Source organism: Cyclopterus lumpus, chromosome 10 (assembly GCF_009769545.1).
Source record: "Cyclopterus lumpus isolate fCycLum1 chromosome 10, fCycLum1.pri, whole genome shotgun sequence".
NCBI classification, from domain to species: domain Eukaryota; kingdom Metazoa; phylum Chordata; class Actinopteri; order Perciformes; family Cyclopteridae; genus Cyclopterus; species Cyclopterus lumpus.
In genome coordinates, this window is record NC_046975.1 from 8129291 (window position 1) to 8155600 (window position 26310).

The following is a 26310-nucleotide window of genomic DNA, read 5'->3' on the forward strand; positions in this document are numbered from 1 at the left end:
AAGCCTGCATTTTCATATTCGTATTCACATTAAAGGTGGTATTTGTGTGTTGTTGCGTGTGCGCGTGCGTGTGTGTGTGAGTAAGTAGGGTGAAGGGGGGGATCGAATGTTGATCCATATGGCACAAAATAGGCTACAGGATATTGTCCTCTCAAGGGAAAGAAAATATAAATATACTCTTTATAGATTACTGCCGTATATTGTATCTGTGGTGCTCGTGGTATTTTTTTTTATTTAAAAAAATATATATATTATTATAATTTTTTTTACTTTTTGTTCTTTTGTTGTATATTATTTCGAAAGATAAATGTTGTTTTAATGAACATAAATGTGATGATACTTGAAAAAACAAAATAGTAATTTCAGACCCCTGCTGGCGAGATGTCATTGTGTCCATATTGCCCTACTTGCCATTGTATTCCTAATAACTCCTAAAGTTATAATTGTGCTCATATTTCTTTGAAAGAAAAAGAGAAATCACAAGTTGATCATGTGGAAAAATATGCATAATAAAAGTATTATGCAGAACGATATACCAGAATTTACCCGAGGGGATGTATAAGTATCCTCTATCTATATATATTTTAAATGCGCTGTAGGCCTATAGGCTAACCTATACATATACAATTATTATCATTATTAAGATGTCTGTTGGTTCAATGGCTGGCTAGATGACTGGCGGATTGGTTTATTGAGTTAATGGTTGGCTGCATGGATGAACTTAAAGGTGCTCATCCAATGAATATAAGTCAATGTTCCTGTGCACACATACACCATGTGCTTTGTCTTTTTTTTTGTGGCTCCACTTTCCTAACATCTAGCCCACATTGAAATAGGTTATATAGGATGCAATAGTCTTTTAGATGTGCATAATGATCAGGGACATTTTCTTCAACATTACGTGTTTCTCTTCTGGGCCAGAGATGGGAGCGAGGCCTGTAGTTCCAGCTGTGGCCACTACACCTGCAGAGCAGAAGCTCTGCAGGTGTAGTGGCCAGCCATGGAGTGGAGTGCATCGCCTGCATGGCTCGGTTGACTGACAGAGGGAGACTCATGAGCTTGAATAGCACAGTAGAGGGTTACGTCATGCAGTGGTTTGAAGCCTTTTTTGGTTGTACTGCTGAAAATATGCAGAAAACTGTGGTAAAAAACAACAACACAGAACATTTCATGAGGATTGATCCATTTAATTACCAATGGTTTAACCCACACCTGTTTAATGTGAAGAACCCTTGTAGAATATTCGAAACCTTCAGACGAACGAGCAGTAAGCAGCAGTAGCTGTGTGAATGGACTGTGTGAGCCTTCTCAGGAATATGAAGTCGATAAAGTGCTAAACCAAGGAATTGTGTTTGGTAATCATCTCAATCAAAACGGCGTCACTGACATTTGACAAGCAATTGGTAATATATCAATAAATAAAATAAATAAGCTGTTTTCATAGTTTTCAACCTCAAATCGTATCTTCACAGGTCTGAGAGGAAGGCCCGCTCATGCAGGAGGACAACAAAGGATGGACGATCTTCTGGTTTCTGAGAACGACAACGTGAAAACAAACGCGTCATTGAAAAGCGTGTTGCACATAGTGCGTCTGTGTGTGTGTGTGTGTGTGTATTTTTAATGTTCCTTTTCTTGTGCCCACCTCCTTCCAGCACCACGTCATGAGCTTGTGGATGGCGTCTGGGGCCAAGCGCGGCTTCAGGAGCCGCAGGCCTTTGCTCAAGGACTCCACAACATCGACATTAGAGCGGTTCTCGTAAGGAATGCGGCCCTCGTTGTACACCTCCCACATGAGCACACCTGAGCAGGGGAAAACAGGGACACTCAAAATTGTTATAGAATAAACACACCTATGGAGAGATTGACTGTTGGTCAGTTCAACCCAAATCAGTTCTTGTGTGTCTGGTTTATCACTTGCATGTTTGTGGTCGTTCCATGTAAGCTCTTTTGTGTACACTATTTTGAATGATTATGACAAGTAAGAGGTCTGACCGACGATTTAATTATACGCCGCCTTTAGAGGCATGTGTTCATCAGTTCGGCTGTACTTTTTGATCTGCATGAGTTCTTGCACTGTCCTCAGACTTACTATATATATATATATAAAGGAGACACAATCCCTGCTGCTTAAAACATATTGTTATTTTTGTCCAGTCCGTTATTTTTTTACTCCGCTTGATTATTTTGCGATGGTCTGAACACTATTAACTTCCTGGAGATTACCGCAAATCCACACGGCATTGCTCCATGAAATGATCTACCTATACATATGTCCTTTGGCACATGTGCAGACATGTACAAGGAAAATCATTTGAAAAAATGGCCCAATGCCTTTTAACATTCAGCTGTCATTTTGTTTGCCTCTTAAAGTGGTTTCAAATCATTGCGGTCTTGTTTAGCTTCAGGTTTCCATCAGAGTCGATATGCTATCATGGGCAGACAAAGGATTTCGATGTGTCGTCAACCAGCTAACAAAACCCGTTGTTTTTCTTGGAGAGCTACACATGCAATCTCAAATATATATCAATAGTTCAAAAAAGTCAAAGGAGGGATGTTGTATGACTCCAAAGACAACAAGTCCAACACTTAAACACACAAAATAAGTGAAAGGCACAGACACAGACGGATGAACACACCGAATGACCAGACGTCGGACTTGCTGCTAAACTTGCAGTACTTGATGACCTCTGGGGCCGACCACCTGATGGGGAACTTGGAGCACTGGGAGCTTGTGTACTGATCATCAAGCACAAATCTACGGTACGGAGACATCATTACACAGCAGTAGATGTAAGCTTACTTTGGGCTATGAGCATAATAAATATAGTGGTTCAAAGGTTCAACTCAACATGGTGGACATTACAGAGATTCAGGGAGGAGCATACCTGGTCATGCCGAAGTCAGATATCTTCACCTCATTCTTCTTTGAGACTAGACAGTTCCTCGCCGCCTGCAGAAGAAACAAAAAGAGAGGAAGGAATAACTATTCTAACGGAGGCGGAGGTCCATTAAGTGTATCGTAAAAAAACTCTGATCTGTTGGTTTTACCAGATCTCTGTGGATGAAGTTGGAGGACTCCAGGTAAGCCATCCCCTCACTGACATCCAGACACATCCCCAACATCGCTTCCTGAGACAGACGGCCTTTTCTGGCTCGCAGGTAGTCTGACAGACAGCCGTTGTCCATGAACTCAAACACCAGACACATGGGGGAACACTGGGTGCGCACGGCGTAGAGCTGAACCAGCTTACAATGGGACAGTCTCCTGTCCAAACACGCACAGACACACACAAATAAGCACAGGGGTTTGTTCCGCCTGACCAATACGAGGGCAACTTCATGAATTGCACTTACATCATGACCCTTGCCTCTTCTTTAAATTCCTCGTCTGACATGCACTCCTCTCTTATCGTCTTCACTGCCACCTTCTTGTCCCTCCACCTCCCTTCCAGCACGAGCCCAAACTGGCCGCTGCCCAACTCCTGACCCAAGATCAGCTCCTCGGGGTCCACTTCCCACTGATCTGTTGAGCAGCAAACACTGATAATCTTGTGTTGAGATAAGGATGACACGAGTTGAATCAATTACAATCAAATAGTTATGAAAGGTCCAGGTGTGTTGCACAACACCAAGCAGTCAGATAATTGCCGGGTGTGTACTGAACGCACCCTGGGTGAGTATGCCTCCATGAGAACCACTAGAGGTCAGAAGAAATCATACATTTATGATTGTTTTCAGCTTCAGTTCAACCAGCGGACCCGTTTGTACAACATCCTCTAACCTTTTGAGGGATCAGCGACGTCCTGAGAGCTGCTTCCATCTTGAGGTACTGGGTGTCGCAAACGAGTTATCAGGCCTGCCGCACAGATGACACGTCAATATTGTATAATTTTAAATAAATAACAATAACCCTTTGTGAGAATGCCTAGCTGTTCGCTGAACTTCCTTTTGGCAACCACTTTTTTGTTGTGTTCATACTGTGACATGACCTCAGCCAACTTACCGGCAGCATTGTGTTGATGGTAATAGATAAGCTCAGGAATGGTGCTGAACAGGTACCTCTCTGCCAGGTAGAACCTGGCCTCTCCGGTTTCTGCCTGTCTAATTTGGTAATGTTTCACTCTGGGATTCTTCTCCCCATTAGACCTAAAAGTAGCAAAGAGACGCTTTTATGCACCCAATCCCACGTGTTAGCAAGGGGAGAATTTTAAGTGTGAAATGTTCACAGTAAATAACAATCAGCAGTGTACGAGATGAGAAGAACGTCATTGGTTTCAGGTCACGTTCCTTCTAAACATAGGCTCCACCTGGCATGTCGATCTAGTTATTCTGGAGCAATCGTGTTCATAATATTGTGTCAATGTCGATGCAGTTTTCAAATTGGGAGAGTAGAGCAAGGGTGGTGACGTAAGTGTATCTATGTATGCATGAATGTGAGAGAATGTGTATACAAGGCTGTTCTTAAATGGACCCTGATAACAAACAATGATGGTCCCAACAAACAATAAACATGCCATCAAGTAAATCAGATGTATTGATGTTATTTATGTATGTTTAGTGCCATATAATCTACAAATCATATGTCATTAGTAATCCAGCTAAATACATAAGAAGAAAGTAAAATTACCCCGGTGCTTTGGTGAAGACTGACACTGTGTAGACTCCTGCCTGTCTCGAGTCACGCATCATGAAAGCGCCTTCTTTTCCCTAAAAGTAGAAACCATGTGATGTCATCGCGATAAAAAAGAACACATTTGTAATGTTAGACGTGTTTTTTTTTGTTAATGGTTGATTTGATCTGCAGCTGACAGCAGGGCTGTCCTTGCATTTATTTTCAGTAATGGATGGCGGATAGCTGTTCTACCTTCCGCTTGCAAAATCGAGCAAAACGCTTCTCAGCAGGAAATTCAACATTGGAGGAAACACTGTGGTTGTGAGACATCTTTTCGTGTCCCATGTCATCTCACATTGTTGTTGCGCAGGTGCATTTGCATTCACTTTGCAAATGCGAGACTGCCGTAGGTGGCACAGTCACAGCAAAAGTGCGCTGCGTCGCACGGGGGCAACATCCTGCTAACTGTCATCAGAATGATTGTTTCGAGCATTGTTTGCTGCACACAAAAACACAGATGGAGGACGGAATCATCCCTAGATCCCGAAACAATGACATGGTTTTCACCTGTTTCATTAACAAATCCTCGGCCTCCCCTCTGATTATGTTGTTGTTGTACCATCTGTGAGAAGACACATTCACCACAAATAAGTTCATTATATAAAAGGGCAGACCAGATTTGCACATTTCCACACATTAATAAAGAGAAGCGCAGAGCAGAGAAATTACAACTCACTTAAATCTCTGGAAGTTGTTGCCGGATTTCTCCGCTACGTACGTACTGGGGACAAAGCCTGTGTTTCTGATGGAGGGTCGAAAGTCATAATCATCTTTACCATAAAGGTGTTCATATAGTGTTAGTAGTTTCCACGCCTGGGCTCTTGGTGCGCCTTACCCCTTCTCATTCCGTACGGCCCACCAGTCACAGTGGCAGCTGTTGATCAGGGTGTACTCGTGGTCTTTCTGAAGGGGCAAGTCATCGCCTCTGATCGCCGTGTAGTCCTGCAGGGCGACCACCGTACTCTCTTCTGCATCATGCAGTCCCTCCTGGCAGAGATAGCGAAAAGAAAATTGCATCTAATGATCTCAAATATATAAGGGATATTATTCTGCCATATGAATTTCATCAAACTCTATAATATACATTCAATGTGTTCTGTGTGTGACATTTTTTAATAACAAAAAAACGCTTCACAGCAGTGGGAGAACAGGCACAACAGATGTGAACGCCCTGTTGGAATGTGCTTAAACTTAACAAGCTAAATCACAATGCTATGTGAGTCATATTAGATTGAACAATGAGCATAATATGATGTTTTACAACACCCATGAATGCATCAGTTAGACACGAGGCCCAGCAATCGCGATTTGATCAAAACAAGACAGCAAACCGAGCTGTGAGATCATGCATGCCCAGACCAAAGGTGCATACTGTACAAGCAACAGAATTATTCAAAGTTATTTTTGTCTACACGCTGCACTTTGAACGGTATTGACGAGCACAATAATATTTCAACAGCACGTTGTGTATGCTTTTGACAGTTGTACCTCTGGACCAGGGGGTTCAGGAAGTGGCTTTTTAGAAGCTGTGGAAGAAAAAACAGGCAATTTGTGAATGATTTTGTTCCACCGAAAATGTACAAAGCAGCTGTTTCACACTGGATTTAGTAGATTTCTTAGTTATGTGACACATCCAAAAGCAGATAAGGATTTGCCTCAAGCACATGTTGGAAAAATCTTGTTACTTTACGTTATCTACGTGAGATGTTTTCCATGGGCTTAAGATATGAAAAGTTTTTTTTTTCTTCATTTTTCAAAACAAGTGTCACACAAATTAGACTTGTTACCTTGATGTAAATATATATATATATATGAAACAATAGAAGAAATAATACATACCATAACCCACTGGGTCATACACATGACAACCTGCCGCCAGTTTCTCTGCTTGTTGGCAACATCTCCATTTCCCATCCATCCAGAAGTCTGGGTGGTATTTAGCCACCAAATTATTACGCTTTGTCTCTACATCAGACATAACAAATGAAATAAAGTTTGAAATATCGAGCTTACGAATTACAATAAAGGGTTCTCAGTAATTGCGTGTGCATACGACGTGGTCAAATTGCTCACCCTCTTTCAGAGCTCTGACCCATCTCTGACGGCAATCGTTGTCTGGGGCGAAAATGTAGAGGTAGTAGTGGTTGTGAAAAACCTGTCGAGACATTTTCATTTGAGAAACTACTTTTGTTCTTGTGTAATGTCCCACTAATACTACACGCTGAACTATACTTTATACTTACTGTATGCAACACCATATTTCATTGTTGTGTATGACCTCACCTGAAAAGGGTACTTATAGTTGCATGGTATGGGAAGTTCGCTGCACACAATCTCCACACATTTGATTCTGGACAGCTCGATGCAACCTTTCAGCATGGGCTTTCTCTGAAAGAACACAATCTTAACTTTATGTCTGCTGTGCACACTGTGGCAAATGGTAGTTGTTTCCTCTGAGGCCAGGTGCATCATTTCAAATCAAAATATAGTTTATTAATTGCATACTTACTCCCAGGCGGCGTTCAGAGTACTTCAGGTCTTGGGTGTCCAATACAAAAAACCTCTCCTTGTAATTGCACGGTGATGTTCTCTTCTTTTGTTGAGATTTTTTTATCATAGTTTCCTTCAAAATCACCCTAGGGAACATGTTGACAACTATGATTAAGCTAAGAAAAAGACTGGCGGCTTATGGCTTACAAGAGAGAGACTGAGGACCTCGCAGTGACGAGGAAAAATAACAAGTGGATTATAACTTGACAGAAGCCGCGCAGCTTCCGGCATAAAGTTGTTACACTCGGTTAACCACATAACGGCATACAATGGGTTGTGCTTACACTCCCTCTCTCTCTCACACACACACACACACACACACACACACACACACACACACACACACACACACATTTTCTTTAGCTATGTTGCAATAAGCCAGTGTGTGCAGCAAAAGGAGGGTAATTCTGCACTTTTAAATAATTGTCCACTACAAGTGTGCACCTTGTATTGTGCCCTGGCAATACAAATGTAAATATGTTAATTTAACAACATATTGAGACCACAAACTAAAACTCAATTTAAAAACAACACCTACTGAACACTTTTAACTGACCTGAAAACAAGATGACCTACTATGTATTCAAACTGAGGTTTTGAGCATTTCCACATTTGCTAAGGCCATGACAAAGATTTTGGAGAAAGTAGTTTTGTGTTATAAAATGTTGTTTGGTATGATTTGCTTCTTTGATGAAGCCTCACTGTTCTCATGTCTGTATCTAATTTCATATACAGCATTTTTGAGATGGTTTCAGTTTTTATCTTTTTTAATCTCTCCCGCTCAACTTTACGGTTATCACAGACAAATAGGGACAGATTCTGAGTGAGGATTCAAAAGTGAAACTATTCAGCCTCACGAAACATGGAATAGCACCACCATCAGGAAGATTGTTCCTACAACTTAGCCTGATGGTGGAAATGTTGGATGAGAATGCACTACCATCTGGTCTGGTCATTGTTTTGTAAAAAAGTGTAGAAAATAAAAAACTATGCAAATCAGAATTGAGGATTAAAAAAACATGTTGACATTTAGTAGGGGTACAAATATGTCTATTCAATATTTCTATAATTTTAACTGTGTAAAAGTCAACCTCAAGCAACTGATGATGGTTGTGTCCTGCCATTGTATTTAATTTTTTGAAACTTTGGAAATCGATTTGTGCTCCTTGCTTGAAAAGTGTTGAAATAATCTATAATAATTATGCGTATAATATTATTATTACTACTACTAGTAGTAGCAGCAGTATTGCCATTAGTATTATTAATGGGTCTAATATTGTTTTTTTATTATACGAAGTTCGTTTTAGCTCAAAAAGAAAAGCCATAAAAATGCCAACAAAAGAAATTAACGTTACTGTATGCACGTTTTAGTATCACAAGGGGCAGACATGTTTTATAATGAGCAAGCTACAAATTGTGCCGTATAAAGAAGCGTTCCTTTTTACATTAAGAATCAAGCTTCTATCACGACAAAACAGCCATGGTATTATAAACTAAAAAACATGTCTGTCCAGCCGGCTCTGCATTTGTCACGCTTCCAAATATTACAACTCCGTTCAGCAGGTCCTCCAGGTACAGGCCAATCCGCACGAACCAAACTTTGTCACGTGTATAGTTCAGCCAATGGGATTGGGGCAGAGACGGCCGTTGATGTCAGTGAATGGAAGGAGCTAAACTAGTCATGAGCTTAGATGCCTCAGTGACATTTCATATCTAAGGTCTATATTCAGCAACTAAGGAGGCATTTCAAGAGGTGTGTAGAAGAATCAGCGGTGTGTTTTGTTCTTGTTTATTCGCGTAGTTTGTGGTAATGTTATCGACGTAACCAAGCTAGGTAGCCGAGGCTAGCAAATGTATTGCTAGCCCAATACTAGCCACATAGCTAGCTAGTTAGCTTAGCTACATTATTCTCTAACCCGCAGTGGCTCTACTAACACTTAACGGTAGCTACGTCTAACCGAGTTGTAGATTGAGGCACACACTTGACAACGTATATATCGTGTTGGTTAGTAGCATGTGTTCACCAATAATGTGTTACACAATTAGGCACTAACGGAGGATCGCTCGCTCATCACGTTAGCCCTCACCCGGTCTGACAACTAGCATGCTAACCTTGTTCTCGCATACTTTTTATGGGGAAGCTCTGGCTCGGTTGACGCCAAAAGCACAACGTTTCCAGTTTTTTCCCAAAGGTGGAAAAACTGCCCCCCCCCCCCCAAAAAAACCCATTGCATAACTGAATTTAACTAGTTGGCTACTCGTCGCATTTTAGTAGTAGCCTATATGAAAGCCAAACTATTAGACTGTTCACAAGATCAAAAGTTAAGCTTACTTAACACATTATTGCTATATTATGGTTTTCAATACTGATGGCGTTCTTTGTATTGAGCGCGTGCACTCTTGACTATTGACCTGGTGTGTTACACAACTTGGGTGCTCTTGTATCATATATGTTTAGCTTTTAAAGTATATATTTTATACTTTTAATACAGCAGCATTGCATAGAGGAAACCTAAAGTGGTATTTAACCTCAGAAGCATACAACATGCAAATTATCATTTATTTGTTTAAGTTACTTTACTTGTTGCTTATTAAAGAAAACCAACTGATTTCCACTTTTTTTTTTACCTGTTTCAGGTCAGCATCATGGGTGAACCACAGCAGGTTAGTGCCCTGCCTCCTCCACCGATGCAGTACATTAAAGAGTACACAGATGAAAACATCCGCAAGGGTCTTGCTCCTAAGCCGCCTCCACCCATCAAAGACAGCTACATGATGTTTGGCAACCAGTTCCAGTGTGATGAACTCATCATCCGGCCGCTGGAGAGCCAAGGCATTGAGAGGCTCCATCCTATGCAGTTTGACCACAAACGGGAGCTGAAGAAGCTCAACATGTCCATTCTTGTGAACTTTCTGGACCTGCTGGACATCCTTATCAAGAGTCCTGGCAGTATAAAGCGCGAAGAGAAGCTGGAGGACTTGAAGCTTTTGTTTGTACATATGCACCACCTGATAAATGAGTATAGGCCACATCAAGCCAGGGAGACATTGAGGGTGATGATGGAGGTACAGAAGAGGCAGAGGCTGGAGACAGCTGAGAGGTTCCAGAAACATCTGGAGAGGGTGGTGGAGATGATTCAGGGGTGCCTTGCCTCGTTACCTGATGACTTGCCACAGATGGAGGGTCCGGATAGTGTCAGTGATGGGCCAAGGAGTGTGTCTGCAGGAGCTGGCGTTGGTTCATCTGGACCGGCCCCCAGGCTGAAAACGGAGCCAATGGATGTAGAGGAGGCAGGTGCCAGCTGTATGGCAGCAGGTCACCAGGACAAGAACATCCCTACTTTAAAGAAGGGCAAAATGTTGGACAAGGATGCTGCCATGTGCAATATAATCGATGAAATTGCTTAAGTTATCTCTTGAGTAGTCGTATTTCTTTTTTTGTACGCCTAAACTGTTTATTTTTTTGTATGCTGTATGTACATAGAGTATGAAAACAATTGCTGTGTTTTCACTGGGCCTGAAATGCTATCTGGAGTTGGATGGGGTTTTATTTAAAAGCCATTTTGTAGATATTATTAATGGTCCCTGTGAAGATATTTGAATGTAAATATTACACTAACCAACCTTGCTGGCAACTTTTCGTTTTTGTAATAAAACCAATAAAGACATTTTCAATTCCAGTAGAAGTGCAATGCGGTCGCTATAGTGTTCATTAGTGTTGGCATTCCATCATGTTCACAAATAATTTAAGACCTGTCCCACACCTTGCACACTATCTAGAGAGAGTGGTCATGGATAGGTCAGTACGTATAAACTCACTCTTCCCTCAATTTACTTTTTGTGCTAACAATATAAACAGTATTTTGTTGCCTTGTTTGTCTCATGGTTTCTTCCTCTCGTTCAATACTTTAACTCTACCAAGCATGCATCTCCTTGGAATAGTCATAACTTCCTCAATACAACACACACTACTTTTAAATGTTGAAATCTACCTATTTGCATGACTTCTGGGACAACCAGCAGATTCAGTGGTTTGTGTACAATAATCCAGTAAACTGTGACGACGTGTTAGCCAAGTCTTTCGTCCTGGTGTAGCAGTCAACAGAAATAACGTTTCAGGGTTGAAAAACGACAAAAGTGAAACCTTTCAGTGTCTGCTGAAAAAAACGGCCTATGGCACATCTGTGACTCATGGTTGTATAACAAATATGAGCTATAATAAGCATGAGGTCACCGGTGCCTTGATATCTTCGTGGGCCCTCTGAGGCCACAGGCTATAATAATATATAATAATCTTAATTAGTGCCTGTGTTTGGCCTTCCGCGGGATCCAGCGTCATTTTATTGACTATAAATTACTTTCATAAGGCAGGCTCCACCTGCCATACCTTTACTTGTGTAACACGGCTCTGCTCTGAGCCCGCAGAGGCAGTGTGCATGAAGGGTTTCAGCCCCTCCGTGACCTTACACAATGTTGCCATGTTTGCTTTATTCCGCAGATATGTAAGTGAAAACGGGGTCCGTGCCAAGCTCTCGTCACCCCCCCCCCCCCCCACACACACACCTGACTGTTATTATCCTCAACTGGGATTCCCTTTTGCCACGACATTGGGTAATTTCCATATTCTGAACCCTTTGAGTTGGAATATTATCCCTCCAGTGACCAGACGCGTGAGTCTATAAACTCTCGTTTTCCGCCCATCAGATGTTTCCATTTGATAGAATACATTTTTAAAAAACCACGAACTTTTGTCGCAGAAATTATGTTACGAAACTCGCCATCCTTGGCTTTCACAACAGGGCGGAAAGCCATGACGGCAGCCAATGGGGCTGCGCGCTGCTCCGTCACGTGATCTTTATTTATGTCATGTAATGGTTTTACACAGTAACCCACCTTTGTGGCCGTGGTATACATCAAAACGGGGGGTTGAACACGTCCTCTTGAAAAGAAAAGACCGCTAACGGGGACTTATTCCGGTGTGGCTCGCGACGCGTTTGCGGAGCACTAAATTGGAAGCTGCGTTTTTGTCTTATTCAACGTGCTCGAAAGGGGAAAGACGTTAAGTGTCCCAAACCGAAGACGAAGTTAGGGTTGGAAATGGACAGCGTCAATGGGTCCGCTCGGTATCTCCAACGGGAGCCGCCGGTGGGGTGAGGATCATCGCTCACATTTAGCCCAGTTGGACAGAAACCGGTCTGCTCCGAGCAGATGTGATCAAAAGAAGGGACACGATTGACTGTGTCGCGAGCTGTCAGTGTTATTTAAATTGTCCATGCAATACTATCACACAGACGAGCATTGCTTTGACGGAAAAAAAGGAACACTTTTATTTATAATCCCCCCCCCCTCCACGGCGGGTGACATAACCCATCCACCATGGACCTGCTGGAGTGTCCGCTCTGTCTCTTCCTGATGTGCGAGCCGGTGACCACGTCGTGCGGCCACACGTTTTGCCGGAGATGCGCGGGGGGCTACCTGCCGTCCAAGTGCCCGTCGTGCACAGAGAGTCTACAAAAAAGGGAGGAAAAGAGCATGAAGAACAACGTCCTGCTCATCAGCGTCGTGGAGAAGTGCTGCCCCGACGAGACGAAGGCGAAGTGCCACTTACAGGAGAAGCTCAAAGCCAGCGAGTTCGCCGAAGCTTTACGCATCGCGAACGAGGGGCTGTACTTGGGTAAGGCACACACGTCCATGACATCATCACCGCCACAGCACAGGTGTTTGTTCGGGGGTAAATTAGGGTTTCAGTGCCACGGCAGGTCTGCTCATATGATCGGTTACCTAAGGTCACAGATAGTCTCGGTGTCCCACCTTTACGCACTGCTCAACCGTTTTGGCTCTGGCGCAGTGATGGGGACTGGTGGTGCGGCGCAGCAGTGAGGTGCAGGAGATGAAAAGACAGAAGGAAGAGGCAACTTAAGGTCTCAAGCCCGGATGTGGAGGACTAGGGAAGGCTGTTGATGACCTGATTGCGTAACTGGGTCAGTAAACCAGTGTCCAATGTGAACCTGTCAGGAAACACAGCAACTTTAAACTAATGCTGTGAGCTGCGCAAGGAAGGTTAGCCTGCATTAGTCTGGTCTAACAATCCCCCCCCTCGAGTTAGCCTGCATTAGTCTGGTCTAACAATCCCCCCCCTCTCAAGTTAGCCTGCGTTAGTCCGGTCTAACACCCCCCCCCCCTCGAGTTAGCTTGCATTAGTCTGGTCTAACACCCCCCTCCTCGAGTTAGCCTGCATTAGTCTGGTCTAACACCCCCCCTCTCAAGTTAGCCTGCATTAGTCTGGTCTAACAATCCCTCCCCTCGAGTTAGCCTGCATTAGTCTGGTCTAACACCCCCCCTCTCAAGTTAGCCTGCATTAGTCTGGTCTAACAATCCCTCCCCTCGAGTTAGCCTGCATTAGTCTGGTCTAACACCCCCCCTCTCAAGTTAGCCTGCATTAGTCTGGTCTAACAATCCCCCCCCTCGAGTTAGCCTGCATTAGTCTGGTCTAACAATCCCCCTCCCCCCCTCCCCCCCCCCCCCCCTTCCCCTCTGCTTATGTCAGTCACACAGTGTAAGAAGCTGTAACAGCAGCCACAACAGCTGCCCAATTCCTGATGTCAGATTATGCTTTTATGCACCCCCCCCCCCCTGCTGTCAATCCAGGGTTGTAAATGGAGTGAATGGTGAGGAGGAGGTGGTGTAATGTTTTCACAGGGTTCCTAGAAACAACCCCTTGCAAACAGATCTTTTCTAATACCTCATCTGTGCTGTTACTGATCCTGTGCACTGCACCCTGTGTGTGTGTGTATGTGTGTGTGCAGTCAACCTTATTTCTGTCCATGCAGCAGTGAGGAGGCTAAGAGGGAGAGCTCCGGCCCTGGATGAGTTCATCTGGTCAGTGGGTGTCCTGGGGGTGTTTTATGCGACAGTGAATCAGCGCACTGTTTAATTCCCTACGCCTGCCGTCTCTGCCAACCCCCTTTGTTCCAGCCATCTTTGTACTTGTGTAACCACCTCCGGGGCCATCAACGGTTTAGGGGTGGTGCCTCGACTCTCATTCATTATTTCATAACGTGGGCATTGTTAAGCACGGGCTGTAATTAAGGCCCTCCGACAAACATGGCTTAAGCTTTAGGTAAGAGTCACTCCCTGAACCTGGAATGCACGAGCACGCACGTCGGTGTCGCAGGTGTATTGACCTATTTTGTTGTGCCCGACATATGAGCACAGTTAAACATCAACAGAAAGGGGAAGTGATTGTGCACATACAACATTTATGTGTCAATTTAATCTTTACTTTGGGAGTTTGAACTCTTCTGTGTACAAATCTAACCGGATGCTTCTTTAAAGAAGAGGAAAAGGTTTTGGGTAGAAGCACCTTTTCTCTCCTGAATGATACCTTTAACTGATGTGTTCCACCAATCAGATATCTGTGACCTTCTTTTAGGCTTGTGCAAATATTAATGACATTGGTATAGAAAGCTGATACGAATTGTGCTTTTATAAATTGTATAATGGACGTGGCTAAGAAAGAGCATTCAATGCCGGGCATGGTTTAGATTCACCGCCACGTTTCAATGTGAGCAGAACCACAGTAAGCAGGCCGCGCCTGTCGTTACATGTTGAATGTTTTCATTTCAAAGGCGTGTAAATAGTATTAAAGTATTAAAGCCACAGCTCTGCAAATAACTGCTGAAATGATATCCCCTCCCCTTCTCCTTTTCTTACTCTCTCTCCCACCCTCTATTGTATGTGTGTGTCCTCAGTCCCGAATGATCAAAGTTTGAAGCTGTGTCGAGCCGAAGCTAACTGGGGCCTGACGCGTTTCTCTGACGCTCTGACAGACCTCGACTATCTCTGCTGCCTTCGGCCTAACTGGACCGAGGTGAGAGACGTCGACAGTGTTCACCACAGACCGGTCTGTCGAAGTCGTCCGTCAGATGCAAAGCGCTCGTCCTCACTTCGGTTCCCCCCTGCGCTGCAATCCCCGCTGAATTTGTCCCTAATGGCCATCCCATCGGTTGGTTTTGTAGTGCGTATAACGGCACGCACCGTGTCTTAGCATGCAAAGCCAGCGCCCTGGGAGAATTTTGTCTCCGCTCGTATTGGTGTTAAGTTATGTAATTTACAAAGTTATGCAAACGGCTTCTTATTTCGTAATGTCATTTAGCCCGTGGGTCGCTCAGAGCAAATGCAGAAACAAAATACCCACGGGATAAAATCCTTTTTTTCTTCTTCATAGAGATGTGTTGTATTTCTTCCAAACGGCCACATCACATTTCCCTATTCAAAATGTAGGGGTCGAAATGTGATACGCGTTATCAGACCGCAGCACAATTCAGACGATTCAGATTGACGTCGGCTACGAACGACGACTGACGACGAGTGCGCAGGCGTGTTGTGTTCTCCGCAGCGAGGCGCTTTAGGCGCCTCATTCGTCCATACAGGTCGCGGCCTGCTGACGGTTCTCTCTGTTCATGCAGGGCTTCTTTCGTAAAGGGAGTGCGCTGCTGGAAATGGGTCATCAGACAGAGGCCCTCATCCAGTTCCACCGCTGCCTCAAACTTCAAGCTGACTTTGTCCCTGCAAAGAGCCAGATCCAGAAGGTTGGTTTGAGGGCTGCCGTTTGTATAGCTTGATACAAATGCACATGTGTTGGTAGTATTGATACTAATTAACTGTTGTTAAATGTTTAACGTTCACATTTCTGTCATTCAATTAAAACATCTTTAGTTTTAGATTTGGCATTTTACTTGTAAAGTGTATCCAATATTTACATCCAAATTCAACGTACATTTTATTCCACAATGGCCTTTTCATCATTTGATTTTAGTTCACAGAACTGCGTAAAAACAAACACATGGGTCACGATTCCTTTATGTGACTCATTTGTGTCTCATCATGCATTCAAATGGCAGATTCTGGAGGCGGAGGGCATGGAAGTGCCGGACGAGGTGTCCTCCATCTTGCAAGTGGTGTCTGAGTACTTGAAAGGGACCGGCCCCATTACCAGCCTCAGTGGCTCTCAGGGGCCAACTCACCCCGAGGGCCTCCAACACCCACGTGGGGATGACGGAGAGGGAAGAGAGGGGCGAGAAGCACACCAGGTGAGCCCCCGTGTGCACTCTCGTGTCTGGTTAGAGTGAAATGCAACAGTAAACCCAAACTGACAAAACCGTGTGTCTTTCGGGCTCCGTGATGAAGCACGACACGGGGACCGAGTGCTGCCTCAACCTCTGCCAAGATGTTTCCTTCCTCCCCGCTGCCGAGGAGGACGAGGAGATGATGATGAGGAGGGACGATGGGCATGGCGGGGGTACGCACACAGGCACACATTCATCATAAATTGTCCTCATGGGCACTGTCTCTAAACAGCTTTACCACAACACCCACCAGATGGCTTGGAATCGCATAATAATTATGGGTTCTTCCTCAAAATCATCATTAAAAGTCTTTCTCTCTCTCAGGTGAAAGCGGTCTCAGCAGAGAGAAGACTCTGGGAGTCCTCACCGTGTCAGACTTTGAGTGCCCTCTCTGCATCAGGTCGGTGTTGTCTCTACCCCATAATGCATTGCTGTCTGCACCTTGCCTGCTCTCGTGTCGCATCAGGTTGATCCCATTCTCCTCTCTGGCTGCTTCATGTTTATAGGCGCTTACAGCACGCACACACACACGTACACACACACGCACACGCACACACAGACACACAAGCACACACACACACACACACACACACTCACCATACTTACAGCTGCTGTGCAAATATCATGCACCTCCTTCCTCGAGCCGGGCCATCGTTAACGTGTTCTTTTGTCTGTCGTCTTGAAGGTTGTTTTTTGAGCCAGTCACGACGCCCTGTGGTCACACCTTCTGTAAAAACTGCATCGAGAGGAGTCTGGACCACAACCTCCGCTGTCCCCTCTGCAAACAGCCACTACAAGAGGTAACCACACGTCCATTTTAAACTTCATGGGTTGCCAGATCCTGTTTCTAGCACACAAACGTCTTACAAGTTGTAGTGCTTTGTTATTGCTGCCGCAATAACACCAAATAACACCACATTCAGCTCAGGCAGGGTGAGGTGACGATGCGGGAATACATATTTCCCACTGCTATAATATAATAATAATAATAATAATAACTTTATTTATATAGCACCTTTTAAAAACAGGGTTTACAAAGTGCTCTACATAGAAGCAAGGCAAAAAACATTTCAGAAATACAGGAGGCAAAGGAGACCATGCCATATAGGCAATGAACACGATAATGGAATAGAAAAATACAAATACCAAATAAAGCGGAACAGACAAATTAAAATAGGGGAAACAAAGTACTGCATAAAAGGACGACATCACTTAAAAGCAGTTCTATAAAAATGGGTTTTAAGAAGTGATTTAAAAGAAGTTACTGATTCTGCGAGCCTTATCCCCTCAGGTAGGTCGTTCCAAAGTCAAGGGGCTCTGATGGCACGGTCACCCTTTGATTTAAGCCTTGACTTTGGAATGGCCTTGAAGGGCCTTGAAGGGCTGCGAGCTGGCTCATATGGGGCTAACATTTCAATGATGTAGCATGGGGCCAGACCCAGGCGTGCTTTAAAAGTGATCAGCAAAATCTTAAAACCAATTCTAAAACGAACAGGGAGCCAGTGGAGAGGACTGGAGTCATGTGATGCCGTCTGTTAGAACCAGTCAGAAGCCGAGCTGCTGCATTCTGGACTAGTTGGAGGCGGGAGATGGATTTTTGATTCATGCCGGAAAGGAGGGAGTTGCAGTAGTCGAGTCGAGAGAAAATGAGTGCACGAATGACTTTTTCCAGATCTGAGCGTGACAGTATGGGTTTGATTTTTGAGATTGTTCTTAATTGAAAGAAGCAGGACTGGACAGTTTCAAAATTTAATTGAGAGTCAAACATTACACCCACATTTCTGGCAACGGGTTTTAAATAAGCAGCCAGGGGACCAAGTTGACTCTTGATGAGACTGGTGTTATTGTTTGGGGAACTGAATAATATGAGCTGAAGAAAATCCAGCAGTTAACGTCAGAGAGACAATCTAAGACTCGCTATATTCACATACAGGTACAGGCCGAGAGAACTTCCTGTTTCCTCCCTGCTATGTTTATCTTGTGGTAGATGATCACACCTATAGTAAGTGTGTTTATGCATTTACCTTCTGGCACACACAGCTGGGAGCATGAAATACTCAATCAATATTTCAGAATCAGAATCACCTTGACTCCGGTTTCACGTTGCTCTCATTGAACATATGTACATATAATATACAAATAAACAAGACATTAAAGACAACATAGTAGTAACATTTAACAAGAATGTACACTATAACAAACAATGGACAATGAATTTTGGATATATCTTTTGTTGAAAAATGCATTTCACAGGTGGAAATGAGGCCCAAATAAATGCTTTCTCTGGGTGGAAATGTTTCCATTATAGAGTTTGTAAAGCAGAAAAGGGGAGCAACACCACATTCCAGCACACCTTTTGGTTGTTCCAGATTATTCTGTTTGTCCAGAGGAACCCCACCGTGAAATTAATGTTTGTCAGAAAATGAGCGAACGGCCTCAAATTTCTGGTCCAGCAAACATAATGCAGAACGAAGCGTGATATTTGCATTTATATGGGTGCTGCTCCAGTGTGGTCGTCCCCCTTTTCTTCTTCACATTCAAAATAATGAGAGCATTTTTCTTTTCTCTTTTCTTTTCTGCATATTTGGTATTGAGGTCATCCAAAAGTAACAGAAAGTGATCAAGTTATGTTACTTTAATATTGTGATACTTCCATTTAGGTTTTACATTTTTAACAGGTAATAAGTACTAGTGTCGGAATACATTTTTAATACATACAAGTAACCCTCCCAGCCATAATGTTGCTATTATGGCTGATTGATTTCACCTTTCTCTTCCCAGTACTTTAAAAATAGGAAGTACAACCCCACAGTTCTGCTCCAGGACATCATGACCCGCCTTTTCCCCTCACCGTTGGCTGAGAGGAAACAGGTCCATGATGCTGAGATGGCTGAACTGTCCAAGTAGGATGCCCACCTCACTCACACGCTCTACACTTGTGATTCATTCTAGCAACTTAGATGGTGCCTTATCCTCACAGTTCTATCCCTTATTTATGTTTCTGTCTCCTCCTTTTCTAGTCTAACTACGGACATCCCTATATTTGTTTGCACGGTGGCCTACCCTGGAGTGCCGTGCCCCCTGCACATCTTCGAGCCTCGCTATCGGCTGATGATGCGCCGCTGCATGGACACGGGCACCAAAAAGTTTGGCATGTGCTGCTATGAGCATGGCAAGGGGTATGCAATTTATTGTTTAAAAAAAATAGTTTTAGCTATCCATAGCAATCTATTTCATTAAGAATTGTGGATTTGGCTTGATAATGTCCGAATGTTAGCTGCATCCAAATATAGACAGTTTAGACCCAAGTGAGGTTAAGGCCACTTTCACACAGCCGCGGGGAGTTATTTTGACTGTCGGGACCTGGAGAGACTGTGTTTGACATTTACCTCACTGGGAAGCTCGCAGCAGGCTAACTGGAACCGGATGGGATTGTCAGCATGGCTGGCACAAGCAGACAGCACTTGGGCAAAGGTTAAATGGGTCATCAGTGACCCTGAGTGGGTGGCAAATAGCAGCACAGTCACCAATCTGGTGTGAGATCTGCTGGATGGCACGATTACCGAACGATATCCGGTTATCTAAACTAATGCTGAAATAATATGCAGAATAATGTCGTCTGAAAGCATTTTGTTGCCGAAAGTCATTATATTGATTATGCAAGTTTATGAACCGTTGGTTGGAGTCTGCCTCGTTTAAAACATTTGCACTTGTGTGCCCCTTAATTAAAAAGATGTTGCAGTAGTTCTTGTGAGATTAGTTCCCCCTTTCTCTTTAACATAAATTGCAGTGACAAGAAGCCTTGCTGAGCTTATGCCAGGATGAGGTATTTTGTTTCGACCGTATAGATAAAAAAAGTACTTCTCAACCCTTTTTTAAAAAAAATCCTCTGCTTTATTGACTATGCATCAAATATTCCGGTCTTTGCCTTTATTTTCCGAAAAAGACAATATATCCTAATAAGCTGTTTACACGGCTAATGATAATGAACATTCCACTAATATCCCGTTTACATGCAGCCGTGCACATTCCAATTAACGTAAAACGACCATAAGCTGCACTCCGCTCGGCATCTGCCAATCGGCTTGTGGCTCCGTCACCGCGAGCTAAGATCCAGACTGTTTGCTGTCCTGGCTCCTCATTGGTGGGACAAGCTCCCCGCTGACATCAGGACAGCAGGAAGTCTCTACATCTTCCGCCGTAAACTAAAAGCACTTCTTTACCGACTATACCTTGAATAACAAGTTGAATGGCACTTACTGATAGCACTTTGTAGTTTGGCTTTCTTGAAGAAATTGTACTTTCTTGATTCTTGTTCTGAGTTTGTACTCACGGTTGAATGCACTTATTGTAAGTCACTTTGGATAAAAGTGTCAGCTAAATGAAATGTAATGTAATCCTGCTGGGTCAGTGAATCCCACGTCAACGCCATTCTCCCCTGCGTTTCACGGGTCGATGCCCGAACAAGTCCAACTATGAAAGAACTGGTACGGCAGGTGCCACTTGGATAATTTAGTTTCTCTGCTTTGAAATATTTTTTTATATATATTTTTTTTAGCGCTTTACGACCATAAATGTGGGCTTTTCTTTTGGGCATGCAGCTCTCGTCCAACTTTGCGAGCTAGTGAACAGTTGGTTTGTGTACAACACACAGAGCCGAACGTGAACTGGAACGCGGCCATGTGTCGTAGAGTGCCGTTAAAAAAACTCCTATTGAGAAGCAATATGCGCTATCCGTGTCCAAAGAATGCTCCTAAAACCTAAATAATCCCAGTTCATCCCACATGTAAACGTAGTCATTGTTTTGTGTCGGAGAGATAAAGCACCTTAATGATTTGCAAGCAGAAGTATCCCTATCTTCCAATCAGGGTTTTAGAAACTGCATTAAAAAAGATGCAAATAATTAGACAAAATGTATATACTCGTATTCTTTCTTACGGTAGATGTCCGTAAAAAGGGAACACAACATAAAATGTTTGAATAGATCTTTGGCTCAAAATGATCCGGATTCTGTTCGACTGTCTTTGCACTAAGATGAAAATGTGAAACCAATTTTGGTTTCACATTTAAGATTCAACAGTAGCGTTGTTTGGCCTCCAGGTTTGCAGACTACGGGTGCCTGTTGGAAATCCACAGTCTGGAGCTGCTGCCCGATGGCCGGTCCTTTGTGGACGCAGCGGGTTGCAGCAGATTCAAAGTGCTCAAGAGAGGTCAGCGAGATGGCTACCACACCGCTGATATCGAGTACCTGGAGGACCTCAAGGTCAGAGATCACCAAACTACGGCAACATTTCGAGGAAGATATCCCAACCTGGACCTCCTCCCTCTCCTGACTTTGTTTTTGCTCGTCTGTGCATCCTCCCTCCTCCAGGTTGATGGTAGTGAGTTGGAGGTGTTGGAGCATCTCCATGACAGCGTGTACCAGCAGGCCCAGGACTGGTACCAGCACCTTGGCATCCGCATTCGCGATCAGATCAACAGACAGTACGGCACCATGCCAGACAAGGAGGAAAACATTCAGGTTGGGGCTTTAAGCACACGTGTGGTTTTTACTGTAGCTCTACTTCTTAAACAGCAAATGTCTCGAACCAAATATGTCCTTGTTTTTTGTTTGTTGTGTTGTCCACCACTGAAATCCTTGCTGACCATAATCCTACTAAACATTCATAGAAATTATTTTCATTATTTCTCCTTTTTACCCATGCTCCACTCATCTATTCAGTTCAGCATGGCATAACAACAGTTTTCCAATTACACTGCACTCAGAGCCCCATTAATGTGACAACAATAACAACACACTATGTTCATCAGGGATGTAGTTTCAGTTGAACGAATGGAAAACCGTTGCTGGTTGGAAGGTAAGAAAGACACAATGTAGAAATCCAAAACATTACAGTGATGTAATGAAAGCTGCAGGTCAATCTTTTAACCTTTTGATAGCTAAATAACTTGATGAGCCCCGGGTGTCCTTTCTTGAATATGTTTATTACGACGCACATCTGACCTGAGAAGCTGTCGGTACAGCACATACACGTGGACAGAGTCGTACTTAAAGGAACGTTACAGGACGCCAAAATAATGTGTGCTTTGTCACCCTTGGCCCAGACTATTTACCATGGGAGTTGGGAATATCTTCAAGGTCTTCATTTTATCTAAACCTTCTGAATACCCAGTGCCTCCTGACATAAAGAATGCCAAATATGAAGGACGCCATGTACTCACTACGAGCGACGAAGCGTCATTGAAGTGTTGCACAACCGCTCGTTGGCGTAAGCTTTAAAAAGCACCGTGAAGCGGCCCCCGGCCTTTTTTTTTGTGATTTTTGGAACGTAACAGAGTGAACGCCAAAAAAGAACAATGATTGGCTGATGCTTCGTTCTGTCATTGGAGCGAGAAAAAAGTCGGGACCACCCGTCACACAGCAACAGTTTGTAGCTTCATGTTCCGGATTTCCTTTGTAAATTGCTTGTTCTGCTGTCGTGCTTTGTACTAAACAGGCTAATGGGCCAGTGTGGTACTTGATGCATTTTCCTGACGCTGCCGTTTCCGTGCTAATCCGTGCTTTACTGTCCTCTAGGCCTCGTCCAACGGTCCGGCCTGGTGCTGGTGGCTGCTGTCTGTCCTCCAGCTGGACCCTGCCTATCAAACCACTGTCCTGTCCCTGGCCTCGCTCAAAGACCGCTTGGGACACCTCCGCCTCATCCTGGAGTACTTCTCTCAGAGCTAGACTCCACACTCAGCTCAGTGGTATTGTGACAACATCCGGCTGAGAGTCAGTGGACACCAATGAATGCATCCCCACCAGAGTTTGGGATTGGGTCTACTCTGAATCTTAAGTCACAGCCCGAAGCCCAATCACCTGGTTAATACACCCTTTTACAGTTTGTAAAGAATGATGATGTTCGTCGGCAAGCGCACGCAGTCTGGCGACGAAAGCGCTGCCATTTTTTGAGTCAACACATTTAATTGCTCGCAGCCATTAAGGTCGTCAGTGTTACGGTTTAATGAGTGACCAAGGTAACTGGTGACTCTCAGCCGAATGCGTCCGTGGTTGCTCGTTGCTTGATAATACAAACGGAACATGTGGATGCTGTTTGTCATCAACTGGTGGGAAAAGTGTGAAGTGACACGATGAGGAGGCGTGGTCAGCTTTGAATGACGTAATCACCGTATGCACGTGTGTCGGCTGTAAATAATGAGTGGTTTGTCTCTTGTCGTCTACGACTATGTTTTTTTAAAATTTCACACGGCGTGGTGTTTAACATCTCCTGTGCAGAGATGGCTGTAAAATAATCTAGTGAGGGGTCAGACTACGGTGTGTCGCTTGCGTCCCCCCCCACCCTGTCCGTCCGGCCCCTCTCCCCCCAGTCATGGTGCCTTTTGGAGGGCCTGGGCCAACTCACCAGGACACCTGCAAGTCTTAGACTTTCTACACTACACACTTTTCTTTCGTTTGCCGTTGATATTGTGCTACATATTCCAAAAGAATGTCGAAGCTGCAATGTTGGGTAGAGAACCGGTTTAACTGGGTGAACCATTTTACTTTATTAAACGTGCCGTCGATATTTTCTATGTAGTGTGTTTTCAAGGAATAGTATAGGCTAAATAGTCACTGTGTTTATGTTTGTCTACATGGACTCTGGTGTTGGTCTTCAAACCCCTCATGCCTTCTGTATGGTGGACATTTGAACGGCCAACACATCACGTGACACGGTCAGAGTTAGTCCAGCAAACGTGCCAACAGATGCAGTTTGTGTGATGCAGAACAGCAGCCTTGCTCGTGTGATATTGTAGATATCGTTTAGAATAAAAGGGGTGATCTTGAGACTTGATACGCACTAAAATAAATGACCCAATGGATGGGCTGATGGATACTGGGGCATCGGTTGTGTAATAGACACTGAACACCGACCTGAGAACTTACACTCAACTTGAGGGCAAATAACCCACCTTTTTTTTTTGTTTCTTTCACCATCTTTTAGGATGGGTTAATCAACCTTAGTTAATATGCTGATGTTTTTGAAGCCATCTGTGATTAAAATTGGCGTCAAAGACTTTCACGTGCCAGTTATCACAACATGTCTCCAAAGCTTTAGTATCATTGATTTCACTGAGAGAGAGAAAAAAAACCACGCATCAATAAAAGATCAGTTTCTTGCTGCTACATGACATGATTAAATAAAGCTCGCTCACGAATAAAAAGGGATCGAGATTCTTATAGAATTTTCCTGAACGACCAGCCTCGTTTGTGATAAACGCATGACAAGCCCACAGCCATTGGGGTGAATTCCACTCCCCTGTTGGGCCTCTTATCGGAGAGGGAGATATTTTTGCACAGTGAAATCATTTTGTGTGTTTTGTTGATCTCTCTCTTTATCAAATCATGCATATTTGTGTGTGATGTCGCTTTTCATTGAAGACCCAGCGATCGGTCTCATGTTGGTTTTTACTCTGTTGACACTGTTTGAAACTGAATTTAATCTCTGCACCAATGTGCGATTTTACTTCATGATAAAATGCAAAATACATTTGAACAACAAATGATTGTAGCCCACATGTTTTTGATCCAGCTATTGGCACATTTGATGTCTAATTTGCCACGCAAACCTTTGAAAACCAATGTGTCTCAGCACAGTCGTGACTTTGCATGTCCTCAGTATAATTGGGTTATGGCAGAAAATGTCCTGCAACACAGTTAAAACAATTTGGACCAAATCCCCGGTCTCTAATGCAGGACACGACGCATTAGAAGTGACCCCTTTTTGGCAGCGAGAAACCCGTCTTACACTTGTGAACTTGGGAAAGGGTTCTTGCTATGTGCTGCAGCTCGCAGCATGTGTGTGTGGTCCGATTGGTCCGTGGACAGCATGAACTGGAGGGGACACGAGTTGTGATTCCCTCCACTCGGTGCTCAAATCACTCAGAGGTTTAAAACACACTGAAACTAAAGCAACTTCTGTCTGATTCATTTCTTCATTTGTATTCAGTCCACCTCAAAGCCGAGGGCGGTAAATTATCTCGATCGTATTATTGTTCATTCGCTTGGCCCCTTGGATGACTTTTTAAATGTTATTATAAATAAAGATTTTCAAAACAAATTCTGCATTCCCTTCATTTATAAGGTGCCCTGTTTGGTGTCTGAGCGATGTGAACGCCATGCGACCAACGTTTCGGTCACTAAGGCCGCATTATAAGCCACGTGGAAGTGGCGGGATCTATTGCGATTCACACAGCATGACCGAAATTGGTAGAAAGGAGGGCTGATGGAAGGGAGACGTGTCTCACATGCTGATAGCGAGACACGCTGGCAATGAAACGTCATAATTACTGCGAGAACTGTTAAGTGAAAGGAGCCTTGGGTTTTACGCTTGTGGTTCGAAATTAAAATGAGAATTGATAGAATGGGTATTCCCATCGAATATCCAATAGGATGATTATAATTAACTTGACTGTACTGTAAGAAAGTTACCTATTTATTTACTGGTGCTGTTTATGATCCCTCGTGTGACACACATGGGAAAGATGATTATTTTTCTGACGCATAGAAACAACTCAATTTCACATCCCTCTGTGTATGCAGACTTGTAATTATGTCACGCGTTATAATTTTTAAAACATCTTCACCACGACACAATAACAAACTAAATGTGAACAAACCTGTCCACACTGGAAAACAACACGATGCAACACACCGTCCACAAGGGGGCAGTATGTAACTGGAGGGATAGTACAGAGAGGCAGATAATCATACTTCATAAACAAGGAGGAATCTCAAAACAGATACTTAAAGGCTCAACATGGCCATGTTAGTGTCACCAATGGGGTCAACAGTGAGAGTTTGGCCGACAGGAAGAACCAATCACGTGACACCAGCTGGAAGGAAGTAGCTGGTTCCGACGTAGCTGAAAGGAACATCAATTAGTGAACGTAAGTGTAGGTGCGCGAGCCACAAACTGAGCA

The 26310-nt window shown here is 43.8% G+C and overlaps 3 protein-coding genes across 6 annotated transcripts; 2 read left to right on the plus strand and 1 right to left on the minus strand.

The window, feature by feature from the left end:
* Positions 1 to 1171: 1171 nt before the first annotated feature.
* On the minus strand, positions 1172 to 7453 carry itk (IL2 inducible T cell kinase). 2 transcript variants are annotated; one of them, XM_034544000.1, is made up of 17 exons: positions 7182 to 7451; positions 6956 to 7060; positions 6746 to 6827; positions 6512 to 6637; positions 6161 to 6198; positions 5508 to 5659; positions 5349 to 5414; positions 5180 to 5234; positions 4628 to 4707; positions 4004 to 4146; positions 3782 to 3856; positions 3355 to 3523; positions 3049 to 3265; positions 2886 to 2950; positions 2637 to 2755; positions 1643 to 1800; positions 1172 to 1532 (listed from the first exon to the last, which is right to left on the minus strand). In XM_034544000.1, the coding sequence occupies exons 1-17, from the start codon at positions 7317 to 7319 to the stop codon at positions 1467 to 1469; spliced, it is 1854 nt and encodes a 617-aa protein (XP_034399891.1). In that variant the 5' UTR covers positions 7320 to 7451; the 3' UTR covers positions 1172 to 1466. The 2 variants fall into 2 exon arrangements, 1 of the variants encoding a protein (XP_034399891.1); XR_004610067.1 differs by lacking the exon at positions 2637 to 2755 and having other exon boundaries at positions 7182 to 7453.
* Positions 7454 to 8847: 1394 nt separating this feature from the next.
* On the plus strand, positions 8848 to 10914 carry med7 (mediator complex subunit 7). Of its 2 annotated transcripts, none has more exons than XM_034544340.1 (2): positions 8848 to 8975; positions 9860 to 10914. In XM_034544340.1, exon 2 carries the CDS (start codon positions 9869 to 9871, stop codon positions 10628 to 10630), a length of 762 nt encoding a protein of 253 aa, XP_034400231.1. In that variant the 5' UTR covers positions 8848 to 8975; positions 9860 to 9868; the 3' UTR covers positions 10631 to 10914. The 2 variants fall into 2 exon arrangements, with proteins under 2 accessions (XP_034400231.1, XP_034400233.1); XM_034544342.1 differs by having other exon boundaries at positions 8854 to 8994.
* Positions 10915 to 12098: 1184 nt separating this feature from the next.
* On the plus strand, positions 12099 to 25448 carry lonrf1 (LON peptidase N-terminal domain and ring finger 1). 2 transcript variants are annotated; one of them, XM_034543442.1, is made up of 12 exons: positions 12099 to 12896; positions 14974 to 15092; positions 15691 to 15813; positions 16126 to 16314; positions 16412 to 16523; positions 16675 to 16750; positions 17036 to 17150; positions 19132 to 19253; positions 19371 to 19529; positions 21451 to 21613; positions 21722 to 21871; positions 22928 to 25448. In XM_034543442.1, the coding sequence occupies exons 1-12, from the start codon at positions 12599 to 12601 to the stop codon at positions 23075 to 23077; spliced, it is 1776 nt and encodes a 591-aa protein (XP_034399333.1). In that variant the 5' UTR covers positions 12099 to 12598; the 3' UTR covers positions 23078 to 25448. The 2 variants fall into 2 exon arrangements, with proteins under 2 accessions (XP_034399333.1, XP_034399332.1); XM_034543441.1 differs by having other exon boundaries at positions 21451 to 21871.
* Positions 25449 to 26310: the final 862 nt, after the last annotated feature.